The 17,794-nt window shown below is 39.5% G+C and overlaps 2 protein-coding genes across 5 annotated transcripts in view; both read right to left on the reverse strand.

Annotated features, from left to right (window-relative positions):
• ABCA4 (ATP binding cassette subfamily A member 4) overlaps positions 1–3,573 on the reverse strand; it is a 64,988-nt gene extending 61,415 nt beyond the window's left edge. The window contains exons 1-2 of the mRNA XM_083868018.1: positions 3,491–3,573; positions 2,402–2,494 (exon numbers count right to left, since the gene is read on the reverse strand). Of these exons, the coding sequence (XP_083724144.1) occupies positions 2,402–2,467 (66 nt within the window). The 5' untranslated portion in view covers positions 2,468–2,494; positions 3,491–3,573. The remainder of the gene's footprint in view (positions 1–2,401; positions 2,495–3,490) is intronic.
• A 6,298-nt stretch (positions 3,574–9,871) lies between these two features.
• ARHGAP29 (Rho GTPase activating protein 29) overlaps positions 9,872–17,794 on the reverse strand; it is a 50,095-nt gene continuing 42,172 nt past the window's right edge. For 2 of the 4 annotated variants that reach the window (XM_083867388.1, XM_083867391.1), the window contains 8 exons: positions 17,678–17,776; positions 16,014–16,177; positions 15,595–15,783; positions 15,317–15,454; positions 14,093–14,325; positions 13,031–13,334; positions 12,758–12,863; positions 9,872–11,801 (listed from right to left, as the gene is read on the reverse strand). In XM_083867388.1, the coding sequence (XP_083723514.1) occupies positions 10,903–11,801; positions 12,758–12,863; positions 13,031–13,334; positions 14,093–14,325; positions 15,317–15,454; positions 15,595–15,783; positions 16,014–16,177; positions 17,678–17,776 (2,132 nt within the window). In that variant the 3' untranslated portion in view covers positions 9,872–10,902. The remainder of the gene's footprint in view (positions 11,802–12,757; positions 12,864–13,030; positions 13,335–14,092; positions 14,326–15,316; positions 15,455–15,594; positions 15,784–16,013; positions 16,178–17,677; positions 17,777–17,794) is intronic. The other 2 variants (XM_083867389.1, XM_083867390.1) reach the window with 2 other exon arrangements.

Genomic DNA, 17,794 nt, shown 5'->3' on the forward strand with positions numbered 1-17,794 from the left:
AAAATAAATTTTACATATAGACCACCACAGAGTCACTAGGTGGCTAAAGAGATGAGACCTTCTCTCACAGCAGAAAAGCCCAGTGCAGCATGTGTCTATGGCTATCCTTTGCCTGTTTCACCATTTGAAAAGGACACCCAGAAGAGGATTTCATCAGAATGCCATGAAGCATAACCATTCACTCAGTACTCAGTGGCTTCTCCACCTCCTCTAAAGAAATATCAAAGCATCCTGACTGAGGTAGAAAGAAGCAGTAGGTATTCCATGAATCTACAACAAAGATTAGATATAAGAGACAAAAGGATTTTTTTAATCCACACTTTGACACTGCTGGGTTCATTAGCAGCCTGTCAGTACACTGTGCTTACCCAAAGACTTCAGCATAAGCTTTGCATACTTTGACCTTTACTTTTTGTCATCATCCATTTCAATGTTATTAATTTTATAATACCTGTAGAAATGTATGCACTAAGATCAAACACCTTATTCAATGACACAGAAGACCCCACCAAAGGCCACTCTATTGCCCAGACCTTTCACTTAGAACAGTCACCGGCTCTGGTGTCATGTCAGAAAATCAGGGGCACTGCTTTACCACAGAGCAACATCCTGCCTGGTTTTCAGTCTGTTTCCTCCACTCCTGTATTTCAGTTTGTTTTTCTGCCTCTGTGTGTTTTGGCAGAGGTTTGAAACTACAATCCTTTGATCCTCTAACACAGGCCTTGGACTCTGAGGAACAGCGATGGGATTTTTGTGTCCAGACACATGGCATTTTTTTGCTCCTCCCTGTAACAACCAAGACAAAGTATCTTCAGAACCAGGATTGTAGCACATGCACAGGAAAGCCCTCCTTGTTTCTTTACCTTTGCTCTCTCCTTCCTAGCCAGGCACCAAATATGTAATAATAATGTACACAGCAGTAGAGCCAAAGACAAGATGGGTTACACGTGAATGTTGTCTTGGGCAAAAGGCACTCCACAACACAATTAAAAACAGGGTCTTTTGGAGCTGCCCTGTTTTTCTACTATAATTTTGTCTAACAGCTTTAGTTAGGCACAACATATGCTTACAGCAAAAGGGTAGAAAGCTTAACACCAGGCAACAATTTGCTATTTCATGTTTTTCCTCTTAAGGGTTTCCTTTTTAAAACAGAACAAAAACAGAAAACCTACCCACCACCACCACAGAAGTTACGCATGCTTGATCGTTTTAAAAGCAGACAAATCTTACCAGCAGCAAAGGGCAAATTACACAATTATTAGAGAGGAAAATCTGACATCTGTTGTGCACAGCTCAGAATAGTGTTACAGACCCTTCCCAGGAGGGTCCATAAAGTCTAATCAACATCCATTGCCATCCATTTGGGTAAACCATTTGGGACAAGCACTAAACACTCATAAACTCAGAGGGGCAAGAACTGGAGAAACTCCTTGGCCCACCTTTGCTGCAGTTACTGTGTTAATGCTCATATGTTGATTCTTTCTTCGTCCCCAGGAAATACAAAAGCCTCAGACTTGAATTTGGTACCTCCTTTCTGTCTGAGTTAGCTAGTTTGGAAAAGATTGAAGTCTGAAGCCCAGGGAAAGCTTGTTTTCAAGCTGGTACACAATGTGCTGTGTGGTAAGGACAGACCAGTGCTGCCAGAACTCTGATTCTTTCCTGTGGATCTTATCCAGAGGACACAAAGGTGTCTCAGAATTCACTAGAAGTATCAGAAAGCAGCCCATAAGCCTGCAGAATCACATGATAAATAGCTAGAAATTCCAGCAACGTGCACAGAGAAATGTAGTATCGAGAGAGAGCTGTAATGGAGCAAGCACAGTGATAAGACCATATAAATGGGAGAAGTTTAAATTGGCTGTGGATCAACTGTTGACTTTGCAATAAAGTCTTGCTGTAAGATGAAATATCATAAGATCTAAGAGCATCTGAAACTACTTAAAATACTTCTGATTTTTGCTTTACTTATGTCATTCAGCCATACTAAAAAAGACACAATCTGTGTGAACTGTAAGCTCCTAAGTAGAATCACACCTAAGAGCAGCTGAGTGTGAAGAACAAATCTAAAATTAGGAATCAAACTTTCTTGATCTGAATGGTGCTCATGATGTTTTCTAATAACAAATCTTTATATGTGAAAATACATAAATATTACTACCCACAACTCTTCCGGTACACAATATTATTTGTCAAAGAAAATCCCAACACAGCTATTCTATGTTTGGTCTGTAAGAGCAGCTTTGCAAACTGTACCAGATGAGATGCCAGACAACAGGCCCTGACAAAGATCACATGTGATTCTTTGAGGGATCTGAGAATTTTATATACTGATAAATGTACCAGCCTCTTAATCCAGTGGAGTGCATGGTTCAAATCTGAAATCCAAAGATTGATACTTTACCTTTTGTCTTTTCCGAAGGATCCAGTTCTTCCAGAGCAGAAGTCTGACTTGTCTAAAGAAGCTCATTCTTCCGCATCAATACTTCTGATTAACCTGTGGCAAAAGATAGATTGCCATTTCTCAGCTGACAGCAGAAACAGACCTTAGAGCAAAATAACAGCTTTCTGTTCTTATTTTAAGATTATGTTATCACAGGGATCGGTTCCTTTCATTGTCTGCACCATTTAATTTTGCACTTGATATACTATCATGCATGAAAAATCCTGAGTTTCCTTTGTTTGGAGGCTACTTCCTGTGACACATTTATCAGCACCAAAAAGCAGTAGAGAGGAAAAAGATCTCTTTCGAGTAAAAAAAAGTTATGAACATTGAATCTGACTATTAACTTGGACTTGCAAAAAATGAACGCAGTTAATTGTTGCATCGTTTACCACAATCAATCTGTGGTTTTAAACTAATTTTTTTTCCAAGAAAAGATGGATTTACTACTAGACATTAGTTTATATAAAACTGTTTAGCTATTATGATACAATTAGGTTTACCATTCAGACATGATAAATGTATCTTGATTAACAGAGTCTGAAATGGATTTTATAAAAGAAAGTCCATTCTGTTGCCATTTCCTTAAAAAACTACAGGATCTCCTATTTTTATGTTTTTAAATTCAGCCACTCCCATTACATTTTAGTAGATATACCACAGAATTTAAATCATTGCATGCTCTGTTTTTCAGGTTCATGACTCATTATAATCACCAGGAATTTTTACCTTCCAAAGGAAAAAGGAAATTTGACATATAAATCCAAATATAAGAAAAATGGGCCTGCTAAAAACCAAACAAATCATTTAAATTTGCTACCTGCATCAACTTCCTACTTTATTACTGCTTTATGGGATTTAAATGATTGAAGAGTAGTTTCTTTATGAATGCACAGAATAAATAAAGAATAATTAATTTTCAGTCCTGAAATATCTTTTCCTATCTGGGCATTACTCAGAAAAATTGGTTAAGATTCAAGTTTTACTACTTTAAGTAGAGCAAAACACTGTAATAAAAAAGCACAGTAGAACCATGATAAAGAATAGTACCTAGTAATGATGTGTGGAGAACTCCACTTGGACTGAGCAGGTACACGAACTTCTGAAGTGATTAGTCATGGTGGAGATCTATCTTCGCTCTTTACAGGCAGCACTCTGCTCATAAAATCAGTGGTGAAAAGAGGCACTGAAAGAAATTCAATTTCCAAAAAAGTTCATTTACATAGACAACACTCTCCTAAAATCAGAAAAAGACCACTACACTTACGAACTGAGTGAACACTGAATTCCCTACAGATTTTCATCTGTAAAGGGTGTCTGAAACAGCAATGCAGCAAAACCTCCCACCAGTACTCATGCTGGGTGATGACTGTATAAGCCCTACAACAGCGTCCCTGGGATTGTTCTTCCAAGTAGAAGCTGAACAACAATCCAGCCTTCATTATTAAAAAAAAAAAAATGTAAAAAGCATGTGGCAGTGCTTGCCTTTTTATTTCCCCTTCATCAGGCTTTGGGGACACCTTTGAAAAACCTCCACAAAACTGCTTCACCAAATTTAACGGTCTCGAGATTTCCTCCAGAGACCACTGTAGCTCCAACAGCAGAGCACTGCACTCTGCTCCGTTCTCAGCTCCCTTAACAGTGCCTTCGAGCCCCTGCACACAGGTGCCACCTAAACTACCCTCTTTAACCTGGGTTTTGGCACAAAGGATAACAAAGCACAGGATCAGGCCATCCCTGTGTGCTGAAAGGTGAACCAGCAGGGAAGAAGACCAACCTTGGCTGAACAGGGCACTTTCACTAGAATCAAGGGAAAAAGAAAGAGTTAATGACCTTTGGAAGAAGGGGTAGCCAACTCAGGAAGAGTGCAAGGACATTGTCAGGTCATGTAGAGAGAAAATTAGAATGGCAAAAGCTCAGCTAGAACTCAAACTGACAACCACTGTGAAAAATAATAAAAAGTGTTTTTATAAATGCATTACCAACAGAAGGAGGGCCAAAGGAAATCTTCATCTTTTATTGCATACAGAGGGAAACACTGTAACCAAGGATGAGGAAAAGACCTTGGTATTTAATGCCTTCCTTGCCTCAGTCTTCAACATAAAGATTGGTTATCCTCAGGGCAGCCAGTCCCCTGAGCGGGTAGACAGGGATGGGGAGCAGAAAAAGATTTTCCGCTTATACTCAGCACTGGTGAGGCCACACGGAGTGCTGTATCCAGCTCAGGGAAGACACTGAGGGGCTGAGTGAGCCCAGAGAAGGGCAGTGGAGCTGGGGAAGGGTCTGGAGGGTGAGTCCTGTGAGGAGCAGCTGAGGTTTAGTCTGGAGAGGTGGAGGCTCAGGGGAGAATTTACCATTCTCCACAACTGCCTGCTAGGAGGGTGTAGCAAGATGGGGGTTGGCCTCTTCTCCCAGGCAAACAGTACTGGACAAAAGGGCATGGCCTCAAGCAAGGGAAGGTGCAGTTCAGGTTAGATATCAGGAGGAATTTTTTCACTGAAAGGGTTGCTCAGGGAGGTGGTGGAGTCAATGTCCCTGGAAGTGGTCAAGAAATTACTGGATATGACACTTACTGCTATGGTTTAATTGGTGTGGTGTTTTTGGTCAAAGGTTGCGCTCAATCTTGGAGGTGGTTTCTAACCTTAATGATTCTATTCTATGATTCCATGGCAAACTCCTCTTTTACAAGTGGCTTTGATCTAATTTCTATTGAGCATATGTTCACACCACAGGTAAGACCCAGTCTGCTTCAATCCAGACAGAGAAACAAAGTTTCATCAGCCACAGATAGAAGCTAACTCTGACTAATGGCAGCGCAAAGCAAAGAAACCAGTGCTGCTTCTCAGCTGCAAACTGTGTTCAAGCCCCACCACAGTGTGTGAGGCAAACAGATAATTTAATTGTTTTATCCTGCAAACAAGCATTTTATTTCTAAAACCCTAAGGCAAGTTATTTTAAGAAAATGGATCTATTTTTGCTGTCCACATGTTTGCAGAGACAGCTCTAACAGATTAAACTAATCTCTCCTAATTAGATTTTTTTACATCACAATTGGATAATGGGTATATTTTGTTTTCTATGGTCAACTACATCAGCTGCTCCTGTGACCCATTTCTGCTTTTTAGCTTTACAAAGGGATCTTCAGAAGTAAACAGAGAAAGTTTATGCGGGGCCTATCACTTTAAATGGGAGGGTAAAATACAGTTCAGCTTACAGAGCACACTGTACAATTTCACTGTAGCTCTACCCACAGTCATCACTATGACTTAGCTATTTCCTAAAGATCTGTAGCTTGTTGCCAGCAACAACAAAACATGAAACATTCCACTTACATAACATAAAGAAAGCAATAAGTGGAAATAGATGTTTGCTGACAGTTCTTGGACTATGCCTACAGTAAATATCTCACAGTATAAAAGTTCCCCATGACGTGCTCCATGAGCACTTACATGCAATACATGGGGTCCCATGGCATGTGTGTTGTGATATCCCCTTACCTCACACACATATGCCAGAGTTTTAACAGCTGTTTTAAATATCAGAATTTTGTTTTCTTATTTCCAGGCTTCCTGACTTCTGACTAAAAAAAATCAAGTCTGATTAAATATTATTTGTCCAGCAAATTATAAAAACATCCCCAGTAATCTCTCTAGTACCACAAGTAAATATTTCTGTAAAATAAGGAGAATTCAAAAATTACTTGAAAAGATAGCTTTGAAAATATGCACAATGAGGTGTATTGGGTGTGCTGATGGGCCAAGCAGCATTTCTAATGTTCAACAATGCTTTCCAGCACTCAAACCATTTCCTAACCTGTGAGACATTCTTAAGCATGTAGAAGAGCATGTCCCTCAACACAGGCTCACTAGAAAACTAACACAACTAATGCTAACACAATTTGCTTAGACTAACTGTAGGAGTGGGGGTGTGTGAATGTATCCTGTATCAATAAGCAGATACATCTATGTGTGTGGAAAGAAAACTACACAGAGGTTGGGGCTTTCTGAGTTAAGGTAAGTTTTGCACCCAACTATCCCAAACTACTGGGGAAAACCCAAGCTGAAGCTTTTCAGGTGTTTCCTGTGTATTTCAGAGGTCCCCCTCTGAAATAAGTAAGGAGTAACCTGAAAGACAAGAATGGGAAGTTCTGTCAAACCAGGATCATATGATAAAAAATCAGAGAGGCTAAGAAAAGGCCTCATGGAGCTTCTGCTTTGAAAGGTGTATTTCTATGAATCAAAGACAATCACAATGAGACTCTCCAGAGAGAAATGTGGAATCTTAAACAGATCCTACCCTTATGCAAACCCAGCAGTGGGCTAATCACCCCGATCTGTGGATAAACAAGCACAAAGCAGGGGAAACACACACAGCATGTTTTTACTTCTGGCGTAATTCAGCTTACTTCATAGAGACCCTTTTCTGTCATCCGGCTGCATAAGGCCGGAGGAGAGAGGATTTTCCTAGCATTCACCTTCCTCAAACATTTAACATTTTGGAAGGTTTAGGATAGCTTTTTTTTCTTCTACCTGTGAGCGAAACACTTTGTAAGGGTCTCTTGGATCTCTAAAAGAATTCCCCTTTTTCTATGAATATGGGCATGCAGATAGGCTTGTCTCCAAAGAATCCTCCTGTAAGACTTATTTCCATGAATATTCTAAATAACACCATTTGTAAATATCAGACATTCCCTGTCCCTCTCCCCCTGCTTTACTAATGGAAAGTTGAACCATTGTTTGTTCTATTTTCCCAACATATTACCTGTACACTGACAGGTGGGATGGCCCAACAAGAGCAGCTCTATAGTGAGACAGTGGGTGCTGAGGACCCAGGACCCATGTACTATTTGTCTATGGGTTACTTCAGAGGAGCTCTAGGCACAGACTGAAGGTGCTTTAGCAGCTGCAGCACATCAGGTATGGTGCTGAAGCACACGTTCCAGTTTAGTTTCACCCAAACAGAACTAGGTTGATGTACTCTGAGATCACTCTGTATGGTGAGCACAGTGGTATGTAGCAAAGTCACTCAAAAAACACAAACACATTCTGAGCTGAGTTACCAACGTTACCATACCTGTGCTGCCTTCACAGAGTGTTTCCTGTCAGCTTCCAGATTAGCTCCGTTAGGCCTCTGCTACATGGAAGCTAAAGAGTTCACGGATTTGCAAGCAAAACACAGACTTCCTACACAGAAACAACAAAAACCTTGAAAACTAACCACAAAAGCTTACCTCATGTGTGAGCACTGCTGAAAGAGAAAGGTTTCTGAAGGAATGTTCAGCTTGGCAGCAAAGAAACACATATCTTAGATGCAGTTAGCACTCACAGAATAACACTGCTCAGTCGTAAGGAGATTGTTTTAATCCCCTGCTTGATACAGAACAGCTCAATCTGCGAAGTTAAGGACTCAAGAATAAAAATCCTCCCAACTATCCAATATGACCTACCTAGGCACAATCAAGCCTGTACCAGGATGTTGATAATTTTGTATTTCTTCAGATCTGAACAAAACCCATATTTGAAGCCCGGTTTCAGAAGGGTAGTTCTGGTAGCACCAGGGGCCCTACTAAACAAACAGCTGTCATGACTAATTAGGTCAGCGACTTACAGAAGTCGGTTCTCTGCCAAAGCTTTAAGAGGGATGAGGCAGGCCATTACGACTTCAGAAAATGCAATTACTAAACAAATCTGCCAGCAAAAGGTTTCCTCCCCAGAGCTGAAGCTGCAGGATCCTGGCACTGCCTGACGCACAGCCCATCACCTGGGGCAGGCGGGCAGGACTGCTGCACTTCCATTGCACTGAAGCCATTTCAGAGCAAGACCGAGGAAAATCTGCACCTGAACCAAAAGAAACAACAGGGGCTAGCCGAAACACTTCCAGTTCCAAAGGAAACCGAAGTACTTTCCACTGGGCTCCACCGCCGCGGCCGCCTCCTCACGCTCCCTCACAGGGCAGCGCGCCCTCAGCGTCCGGGCCCGAGCACAACGCGGCCGCGACGCCGCCGTGCAGATGTTTACGAGAATTTTCAAATTAAGAAAATTTAGGCCAATTTATAAGTAAGGGCCACAGAGTGGCCGTGAAGCCGCCGCCCCCCACCTCCCCCGCAGGCCCCATCACCCCCCGGCTGTCGGGCAGGCTCGGGAAGGAGCCCCGGGCCCGCCGGGCCGGGCAGCAGGCCTGACTCTGACAGGGGCTCCAAAGGTCTCCATTCCAAACTCCTGCCCTTGCTACTTCGCTTGTATTACATAAAAACAGCTGAAGGCATTACAAAGCTGTAAATCATCTTTTTACAAGTAAATCATCTTTTGAAATGGATGTTTTCCTTGAAATAACATGGGTTATTTATTAATAACATGCCCACGCACAGGCACCGGGCCCGCTCCGCCCGCTCCCGGCCCAGCCCGCCGGCCCTTGCGGCGCTGAGAAACCCCTCAGAAAGAGCTGAAACCTTCCGGACTAGCAAAATATGGAAACAGATGTTACATAAAAAGAAGTAGGGCAAGGGCAGTAATAACTGTTCTTATGACTTGATTAAGAAACGTTTGTCTGTTTCTCACGTGTCAGTATTCACTTGTTGGAATTCTCTATCTTGGGAGCACTGGAGACCCTCCATCACACCAGCCAAACAGCTTTATTAAATTAAGAAATTATTAAATCAAGAAGTTTAATTAATTTCTTAAGTCATTAACCATATTCAATGCTAGACATGCTGAAACATTTAAATATAGTGAGACAATACATTTAACGATAATTCACAAATGATTTTGCTATCTTGTGGTCTTAATATTAATCCTTTCACAACTGTACTATGAAGTTATGCTACACTGTCTTGAATGATTCATTAACCAATTGTAAGTATATAAATCCACTCTCCTCTATTGTCAAAATAAAACAAGTTTCCATCCGTGTCAAGAAGGTTTTCTACATATTTTGTTCTGCAACTCCCAACACCAGACAGCAGCATCTGGGACTTGCAGCTTTTTTGTAATAAGAGGCAGCTCCCCAAAGAAATGACCCCGAGCATGGCCAGAACTGAACATCCAGTGACAGGGTGGCCTTTGCCAAGAATGCAGGTCCTGCTTCTGTGGAAACGCAACAAGGAATCAAAGTCCAACTTTGTGAGTTCTGGAAGTAAAAATCAGATTATGTCCACCAAACAGTGTGGGGTTTTATCTGTGGTGTTTTGGGAAGATTGGCAAAGGTAATGGTGTAATAAAGTCCAGTGTATTTCCTGTTGCAAAAACAGAAAAGTGATTCTTTGTATTTGCTGTCCTTTAAGAGTCATCTTGCTGCTTACATCACTAGAAAGTACCATGTTAAAACAACTGTACTCTACAGTATGCAAGAAAGGGTTATGCTAATTGTAATCCTATAAAGAAAAGCGTGCCACCCCTTACCCCCAGGAGACAGATGCAGGAGAGTACTACACTATTGCAAAGGCCAAACATCTGTATTTTAATAAGTTAGAAGAAATCCAGATATAGAAGCCATAGAGTCACTGAAATGTTAACACATTAATATATTTTAAAGCAAATATAACACAGTGTACACATAAAAATCATTTAATACAAAGTGAAAACCATTAGATGCACCTACTAATGCTGATTTTTGGTTATTTTTAGCCGTTTCACAGAAATTTGGAAACAAAGCTCTTCATTTCAGTTACACCAGGTTAAGTGGTGAAACTGATCTATAGCAAGCAAGTCACTGCCTTTTCATTCACGTGGGAAAGACAGCACCACGGCAAGTGTGTCCAGAAGGGCACCCAAGTGAAACAGGCTGTGCACATCTGCCCCACTCACTAAGCTATACAAGAAACCAGATGTGAATTGATTGCTGTTTCTGAATAGTAAAGCTCAGTAAGTGCATCCCTGCTGTACAAAAAAAAAAGAAAAAATAAAAAAATTAAAGTGACAACATAGAAAACTGGCAACAGATAACCATGTCTGCCTAAAATATACACATATGATACATCATTATGGCCATGCTGGCCAGTATGTAAGCCTGTTCAAGAGCAAAGCTTTAATTGCACAGATTAGAAAAATGAACAAATGCTTTTACAGAGCAAAGCACAAGCTTTGGTTTATGCTTAGACAGTGAATATTAAACCTTCCATTTTTATTATAACATCTATTAAGAAAAAATAGCTGTTTCTCTATGAATAAGCACTCCATTCCACACAATGAAATGAAGTTCAGTGTCTTATTCAATGATCCATTAACTGTTTCTAGACTGGGAATGTATTACATCTTTATTGAAAGCTACTGAACTACAAAAAGTCTGACTTATTTAATTCACAGTTCCCCAGGTCTCCCCCCATTTTTAAAATGCTGCATATATAAAAATAACTCCAATATGGCACAAAAGTGGAATTCTCAAGGGAAGGCAAAGGTAAGGGGGCAAAGGGAAGCCTCCACTGGCAACATTAACAAATTGCATGTAGTCCAAGAGGAATTTGCACCCTATACAAAATGAGCTTCCCTGTGTTCCAGTTCTTGGATCCTTTTTGGTCTCAGTCTGTGATAAGTGGGCTTCAGATCTGTGGGGTGAATATCCTCTGAGCTAGATTTCTGTTCGTTTGTGTTTTGTTCAGCATCACCTGATGGAAGTGCAGAGCTCTTAGCCAGTTTCACAGTATTATCCTGGGGGAGCACAGAGCTAGCACTGGTTGGTGCACAAGCTTTAGCAGAAGAACCTTCTTCATTTTCTTTTGATTTGTTAGAGGGTGGTTTATAAAATGTCCCTGGGGGTGGTTGCAATGTTCTTGGTGCCCTAAAGGCAGCAAGAGGATTAACATCAGAAGCATTCTCTTCTGCTGCTGTCCTTCCTGACCCGACAACAGAATATGGCTTATTAGGAAGAATGGCATTAGCTGAATTGTTACCTAGGCTGCATGAGGATGATAAAGCACCTGCAGTTCCACTCTCAAGTGCTCGGATCTCCTGGGGCACATTAGTCATGATCATTGCTGTCCTTGCTGTGATATCATACTGTTTGTACTGCTTGTCCCAAGCTTTTCGCAGCATCTGGGTGTCGTAACAAGGAAGTCTGTAGCAGGTATCAACAGCAGGGAGTGCCTTCACCTCTGAGACTTCTTCAATGGTAGGGCTTCTGCCCAGCTTCTCTGAACTTACTGCCCCTGCATTTCGTGAATTTCTTTCATTCAAAATACATGGAGGAAGTATTCGGTCCACAGGCAGGCTGACAGGGCGAGATGTTGGTTTTGTCCTTGGAGCCCGCAAGGGAACTTTGGCAATCTGACGGTTGGGTTTTACAGGAACTAAGTTCATTCTACAGGGGTCTTCACCTAGAGAAATGAATGGATCATTGTCTTTCTCTGCAGCTGGACTCACAGCATTACCTAGAAACACACAAATAGATGTGACTGGATTTTTGCACCAAGTATAAAGAGAAGTCAGCAAGGCTTCAATGACCTCTTGGCAATATTTTAAAGGGATAAGTTTTTAGGGATACCTGGTATACATACTAGCAATAACCTACTTTAACCAAATATTAGCATTTCACTAGCAGTAAAACACATATTGTACAGATGTAACCAAAGAGAAAACAGACAAAGAGACATTTCACTTTTTAGCTGGTGCTTTGCCATCTCTAAATATTTCAGTTTTAGTATGTTTCAGGATGTTGCACTGTTGATGTATGGGATATGACTGAACTGGTAACATCAGATGAAAATCAGTACAATTAAAGGGGATTATGTACAATTACTCCTAAATGAAGTATGTGAAATCATACCTACATTAAAACAAACCCCTGTAGTAGCATAGACAGATAAACAGAAAAAAAAATGAGTTAGAATTAGGTTAGAAAACCTGGTGTTTTTAAAGCAGAAATACTGATATCCAAAATGCTTTGATGATTCTGTCAGACAAATAATCTTTCCGAAGCCTTCTGGTTCAGTTCTAGTGAGTGGCAATGATACACATTTTGGGGGAAGAGTGGTCAAAATACATAAAGGGCTGGCTATCAGTTTACAGCGTTGTAGTGGATTTCAGAAATGCAGTCACAGCATAATTATGGTTTTGTTTTGTTTGCTTTTTTTTAAAAAAAAGAGAAAAACCAAACCACTGTTATATTCTCTTACCAAATACTTTAAGCTCTGACTCATAAACACAGATTGCTTAAAAGTCTTTAGAAAGATTCAATTATCTGTTCTTCTTACAAAAATAGTATATCAAGCAGTGATAAACAGGTTTTATCACTTGCTTCTGTGTATAGTGCAGAGCTCCGTGCACTATAATCTAATGCATTCAGGGCTCCTGATTCACTCACACACAGAGTTAACAGAATACTAACCAGTTACAGATGTATCTGCCTCTTCTTTTGTATTGTGGCTATTCTTTGATTCCAAAAAGAGTACAGCTGTTTCTGAAGCTCTTTCACTTGGAACTAGCTGAACACCCTGTTAACAAAAGTCAGAGCAGAAGACAATGAGAACTCAACAGACAAGGCAGTCTTTATCAAAAAAACCCACAAAGATTTATTGGCAATGTGCTCTGGAATGCTCCAGAATTAACGCAGAAGTTAATATGGCACAGGTAATATTATGGCAGCAAGAGAGTCACTCACTTCTTTTACAGCAACAAATTTCCTCTGCTGCTGTGGCTCCATCTCATCTGCAGATAAAGGAACTCTGACCATAACAGCTGTTTCTTCAGAATGAGATGCGCTCAGAAGTGGTTTCAATGAGACATCAAATATCTTTTCATAGTAAGTTACGAGCAGCTCCACTACCCGGGCCTGGTAAGGGTAGTCCACAAGTGATGACAAAGAAACCGTAGCATCGGTTTGACGTGGTCTGATCAGAGTTGGGCCAAATATTATACCAAGATTGCTGGCTGACATTTTATTTTCCTCACACTGCTCTGCAACTCTGCACAAAGAGGGGGAGAAAAAAACAAGCCAAAAAAAACCCCCTTAGAGTTAGAGGGTTTTACTACTTCAGAAATACTTTTGATACTAAAATATTATATCTAAAGAGTGTAAGAGACAATAAAAAACTGAAAGTGGGTTTGGTAGGCAGGCAGAATCTTCAGTACAGACTACATTTAACAGTGGCTTCAACTTCCCATATAGGGTGTTTTTATGTCCTATTTGTTAAAGTTATTTGTGGCTATTTGGCATTTCTGGGGCTGGGGAAAAGAATGTCTCTCATTCTAAGTAATAACACAGCTATAGCCCAATATTACCCATTTTTATAGGTAATCATCAGTTTAGTACATCATCATACAAACCACCATTTGGAGGACAAGGAAGTGAAATGTGACTGAAGAATGGTTATTAAGAGACATGATATAAGTTTCAATTTTCTTTAATAGCCACCAAATCACTGCCCTTTGTTATATCACAATTTAAACCATATTTAGATCCCTGCGTGTGACATTAATTACTTCTGACCCCAATGCTAGAGAATCAAAAATAATGGAGGCAAATGCTTTCCCTGCTTTATTTCCCTTTCATATTCTTCTTTCACTTGGGAATTCATTACATGAAAAAAACTCCAGCAATAGAACAGTGTCTTCAAAGGTATATATGACTTCTTCCTCAACAGTCATCAAAAAAGTACAAAAGATTCACAGCATGTAGCAGTTAAGTTTTCAACATCAGTTTGCATTTCAAGTATTTCCTTACCTGTGAAGGTGTCCAATAAGGTACTGGAGAGTGTTATAGTTTGGTACAGGCAGTTGTTTCAGAAGATCTTTCATTTTAATGATGATCCTATTCAGCTCAATACAGAGTGACTGTCTTGTCTTTGCTTTGGGGCTAGCTTGTTTAGCATCCAGCTCCTCATTAGCATTCTGGCTTTCTTTTGCAAGTCCAATGAATTCATTGTAAAGCCGAAACAAAATCAAGGGCTCTGGAAGCTGAAGAAATATGAACATTTCAGAAACATACTTAAACCTGAATTTTAACTGTTTCCTTCTTGTTTTTCTTCAACTTTTTCTGGTCTAGCATCTTTTCTTAGATGATGACATTGTTTAGTCCTTGTTCAATTGTTTTTTTCTTTGCTCAATCCCAAATTTTTTCAAACCCAATCCCAGCTAACAAAAAACTCCTTCCTATACCTTTTTCCAGAAATCATTTGCTAACCCTTCCTACAATAGCTCCAGGACTGATCATTTATCACAATTTACTAAAATAATATTTCAAGAAAAAAAAAGATTTTTTCAAATCACTTATTGGTGATTATCATAGGATTGGAAGGCTCATCTCTGACTGCCAATGTGAGGAAGAGGACAGAACCATGCAGTTTATTAAGGATTATTCCTTTCAGGGTTAACAAGTTTTCAGAGTGACTCAATTTCACTAGGCAACATCCCAGCTTCATTTTTTCACATACATATTGAAACTGTTTTAGAAAATTCAATAATGAAGCTTTAAAGCTCTGTTTTAGAAGAAAAAGATGGATAATCCCTCCATAATGAACACCTCATGATAACTATGAGTGTTTCATGACTTTTTTTTAGCAGGTATTAACAGCAATATATCAGCATCTGTCTGCATGAAGAGGCAAGAACATGGGAATCTTTTAAACTCCACATAACACAGGCAAATTCACTAATCAGAAAAGTTTTAGAAATTAAACTCTACTGTGAGTAGACTAACAAAAGATTGTTATGCATATGGTGCTAAAAAAAAGCCGTAATATCTATGTGGAATACATATTGTATTCCCAGCAGTTTTTCAAGCCCTTCTCACAGGCTCCATGTGTAAATAAAGAAGCCACTGCAGTTATACAAGGCACTTGTTTAATCTGCTGCTGTAGGACTGCTGGAAAGGGGTGGTTGTTTTGTACTGCACTGAAGAGATATACTACAGCACTTTGGTTTTCCATCTGACCTCTCAATTCCATACCTGGCGGAGATACAGCTTGAGAACATTGCTGATATCATGTGCATAGAGTTCCGAGAGCTCAACCAAATCCTTTCCATTTTCAAAAGCTTGACAAAGCTTTTCAACTCTTGATTTGGCTCCATTCACACGATAGATGCCCTAAAATTAAAAAGCCAGCACAATTCTATTTCAGTTTGAATGGAAGTTGTAAAACACAGATGATACTGACTACACTAAAATCTTAAGAGAATTTTTTTTAAGATAGTGTCAAACTTAAGCATGAACAAACTTGAGCATACCTTGACATTCAGTGCTCTGCTTTCAATTTCTGACGTACACTTTTTGATGATGAAAGGAATGCCATCAGGAACATTTTTAGCAGCTTGGGCAAATTCCACTCCAAATAAGTGAAGCCTTCCATGAAGTTTTTTGTGCCCACATTGAATAGCTAGAGTCTCTAAACACTTTTTATGACATGCAAGTGAACACTACAGGGGAAGAAACAAAAAAGCACATGGCTTGATACAATGTGACACCATAGGAAATATTTCTGCTGTTTGTCACCCCATATGTGAGCAAAACAAAAAATCTGCTTTAAGTTCATGGTAATTGTACGAGCCACGAACTCCAGTTTTTATACAGAAACATAATTCAAGTTTCCAAAACTCCCAACTTTACATAAATCCCAAGCAGCAATTAAAACTAATTTTCAACTTACCTCCTCACATTCAGCTCCGTGAAATACCACTAAGCTGTCACATTCTCTGCATTTAGATGGAGCTCGCAGCTTCCGTAGTTTGTGTGTTTGTGCTGCTTTGGACATATTAGCATTTCTAAAAGGTCCTGGAGAATTTGCAGTTTCAGATGTGAGATCATTTAAACCTGAAGAGAATTTCCCTGTTATAGTCATTTTAATATCTACTATTGGGGTGGTAGTTACTCTGAATTTTAAGAACTGTGCTGCAGAACACAAGTCTGTAAATAATAGCAACTATCAAGGTAATCATAAACATTTCAATCACAAGGAGGCAAAATTATGTTACAGTTGACACAACAGAGACATTAACTATCAAATGATCTTATGTAAAAGAAGAATCAAACAATCATTTTTGCCTTTTTAAGTATTCAATTTTCTCCTGTATTGTGGCAATGTGAAAATATTAGGACATTTAATTCCAACTGCCCTGCATCTCGGGCAAAAATTCATGGAAGTTTAATACTTTTTGAAATCCTGCACTAGAGTATGAAAGATTACTTGTTTTGGCCTGTAAGTGTTTCTGAAATACTTAAAAAAAATACTTTGCAGCAAGGAAGAATTAACACACACTCAGGGGCAGAAGGCACATAAAATAAAAATAAATTGAAAAAAAAATCACTGATTCTCAGTTTCCTCTAAAACATCAAAATATTTTCTAGAGGACTCTAAAACTAAAAAGAATAGCAACTGGTTCTTTTTGTGTCCAAATTTTTTCAGGCAATTTACTTAAAATGCTAGCAACAGCTCTGTGAACCAAACCCTTTTGTTTTATGGATAACAAAACTAGCCCATTCAGTTAACTGTCCAGAAAGCTTCTTATATGCTCAAGCACTGATTAAACAATATCACTCTAAGTGAAAGCCTGCATTCATTAATGCATTGCCATGCTTTAAGTCTAGATACTGTTTACCACAGGTTCATTCCTAGAAGGCAAAGTATACATTTAGGAAATAAGGACTAAGCAAAGAAATTCCTAAGGGCTTTACTGAGCAAGTGCCACAAATATTTTAAAATTAGTTTGTAAGCACTGTAGTTCTGGTAATCCAGTTATTCAGGTTTCAATGCCTGTGGCAACATAGTCATTATACAGTCAAAATTCATTTGAAAATTAGAAATGGCCTGGTCGAATCTGTGACAGACCTTATTGAACTCACTTATCTTAGCTGAAGAGGGTAAAATCCCTGTTATTACCCTAAACATTTGGATCCACTTTTTTCTCCTATTTGCCACTTATCAGTTCTATGTATTTGTGCATTTCATGTCAAAGTTTAGAAGTGATCTTATATAACTCAGTGCCATGCAGCTAAATTAAATACAAATGTCTGGAGGGAATGGTTTGTGGATCATTTGCTTTACCTCAAGAGGGTTAAGACACTAGAAACATTCAATGGTTGCCCATACAATAACCTAAACATATAAAGGCAATCCTGCACCAATTCATTAAAATGACTTGAACATTATTCTTCATCTCTCAACCTCAAGTGGATGCATATTGTACTGAAAAACAATGCTGTTTTGGCAATCACAGCTTGTTAAAGTACTTTTCTTAAGAGTTTTAAAAAGAAAAGGCACACACAGTGACAAAAAGCATCTTGGGGGGACTTCAGGTACAGAAACAACATTACCACAGTCTGAAGGAGATGGTGGCTCTCGTTCATCTAGATCATCTGCAGATGACATAGTCCCGGTGGAAGGTGTTCGAGGAAGTCGTCTTTTAAAATCCCCTAGCAGATGAGAAAAAT

Source organism: Zosterops lateralis, assembly GCF_965231275.1.
Source record: "Zosterops lateralis genome assembly, chromosome: 9".
In the NCBI taxonomy this organism is placed as follows: Eukaryota; Metazoa; Chordata; class Aves; order Passeriformes; family Zosteropidae; genus Zosterops; species Zosterops lateralis.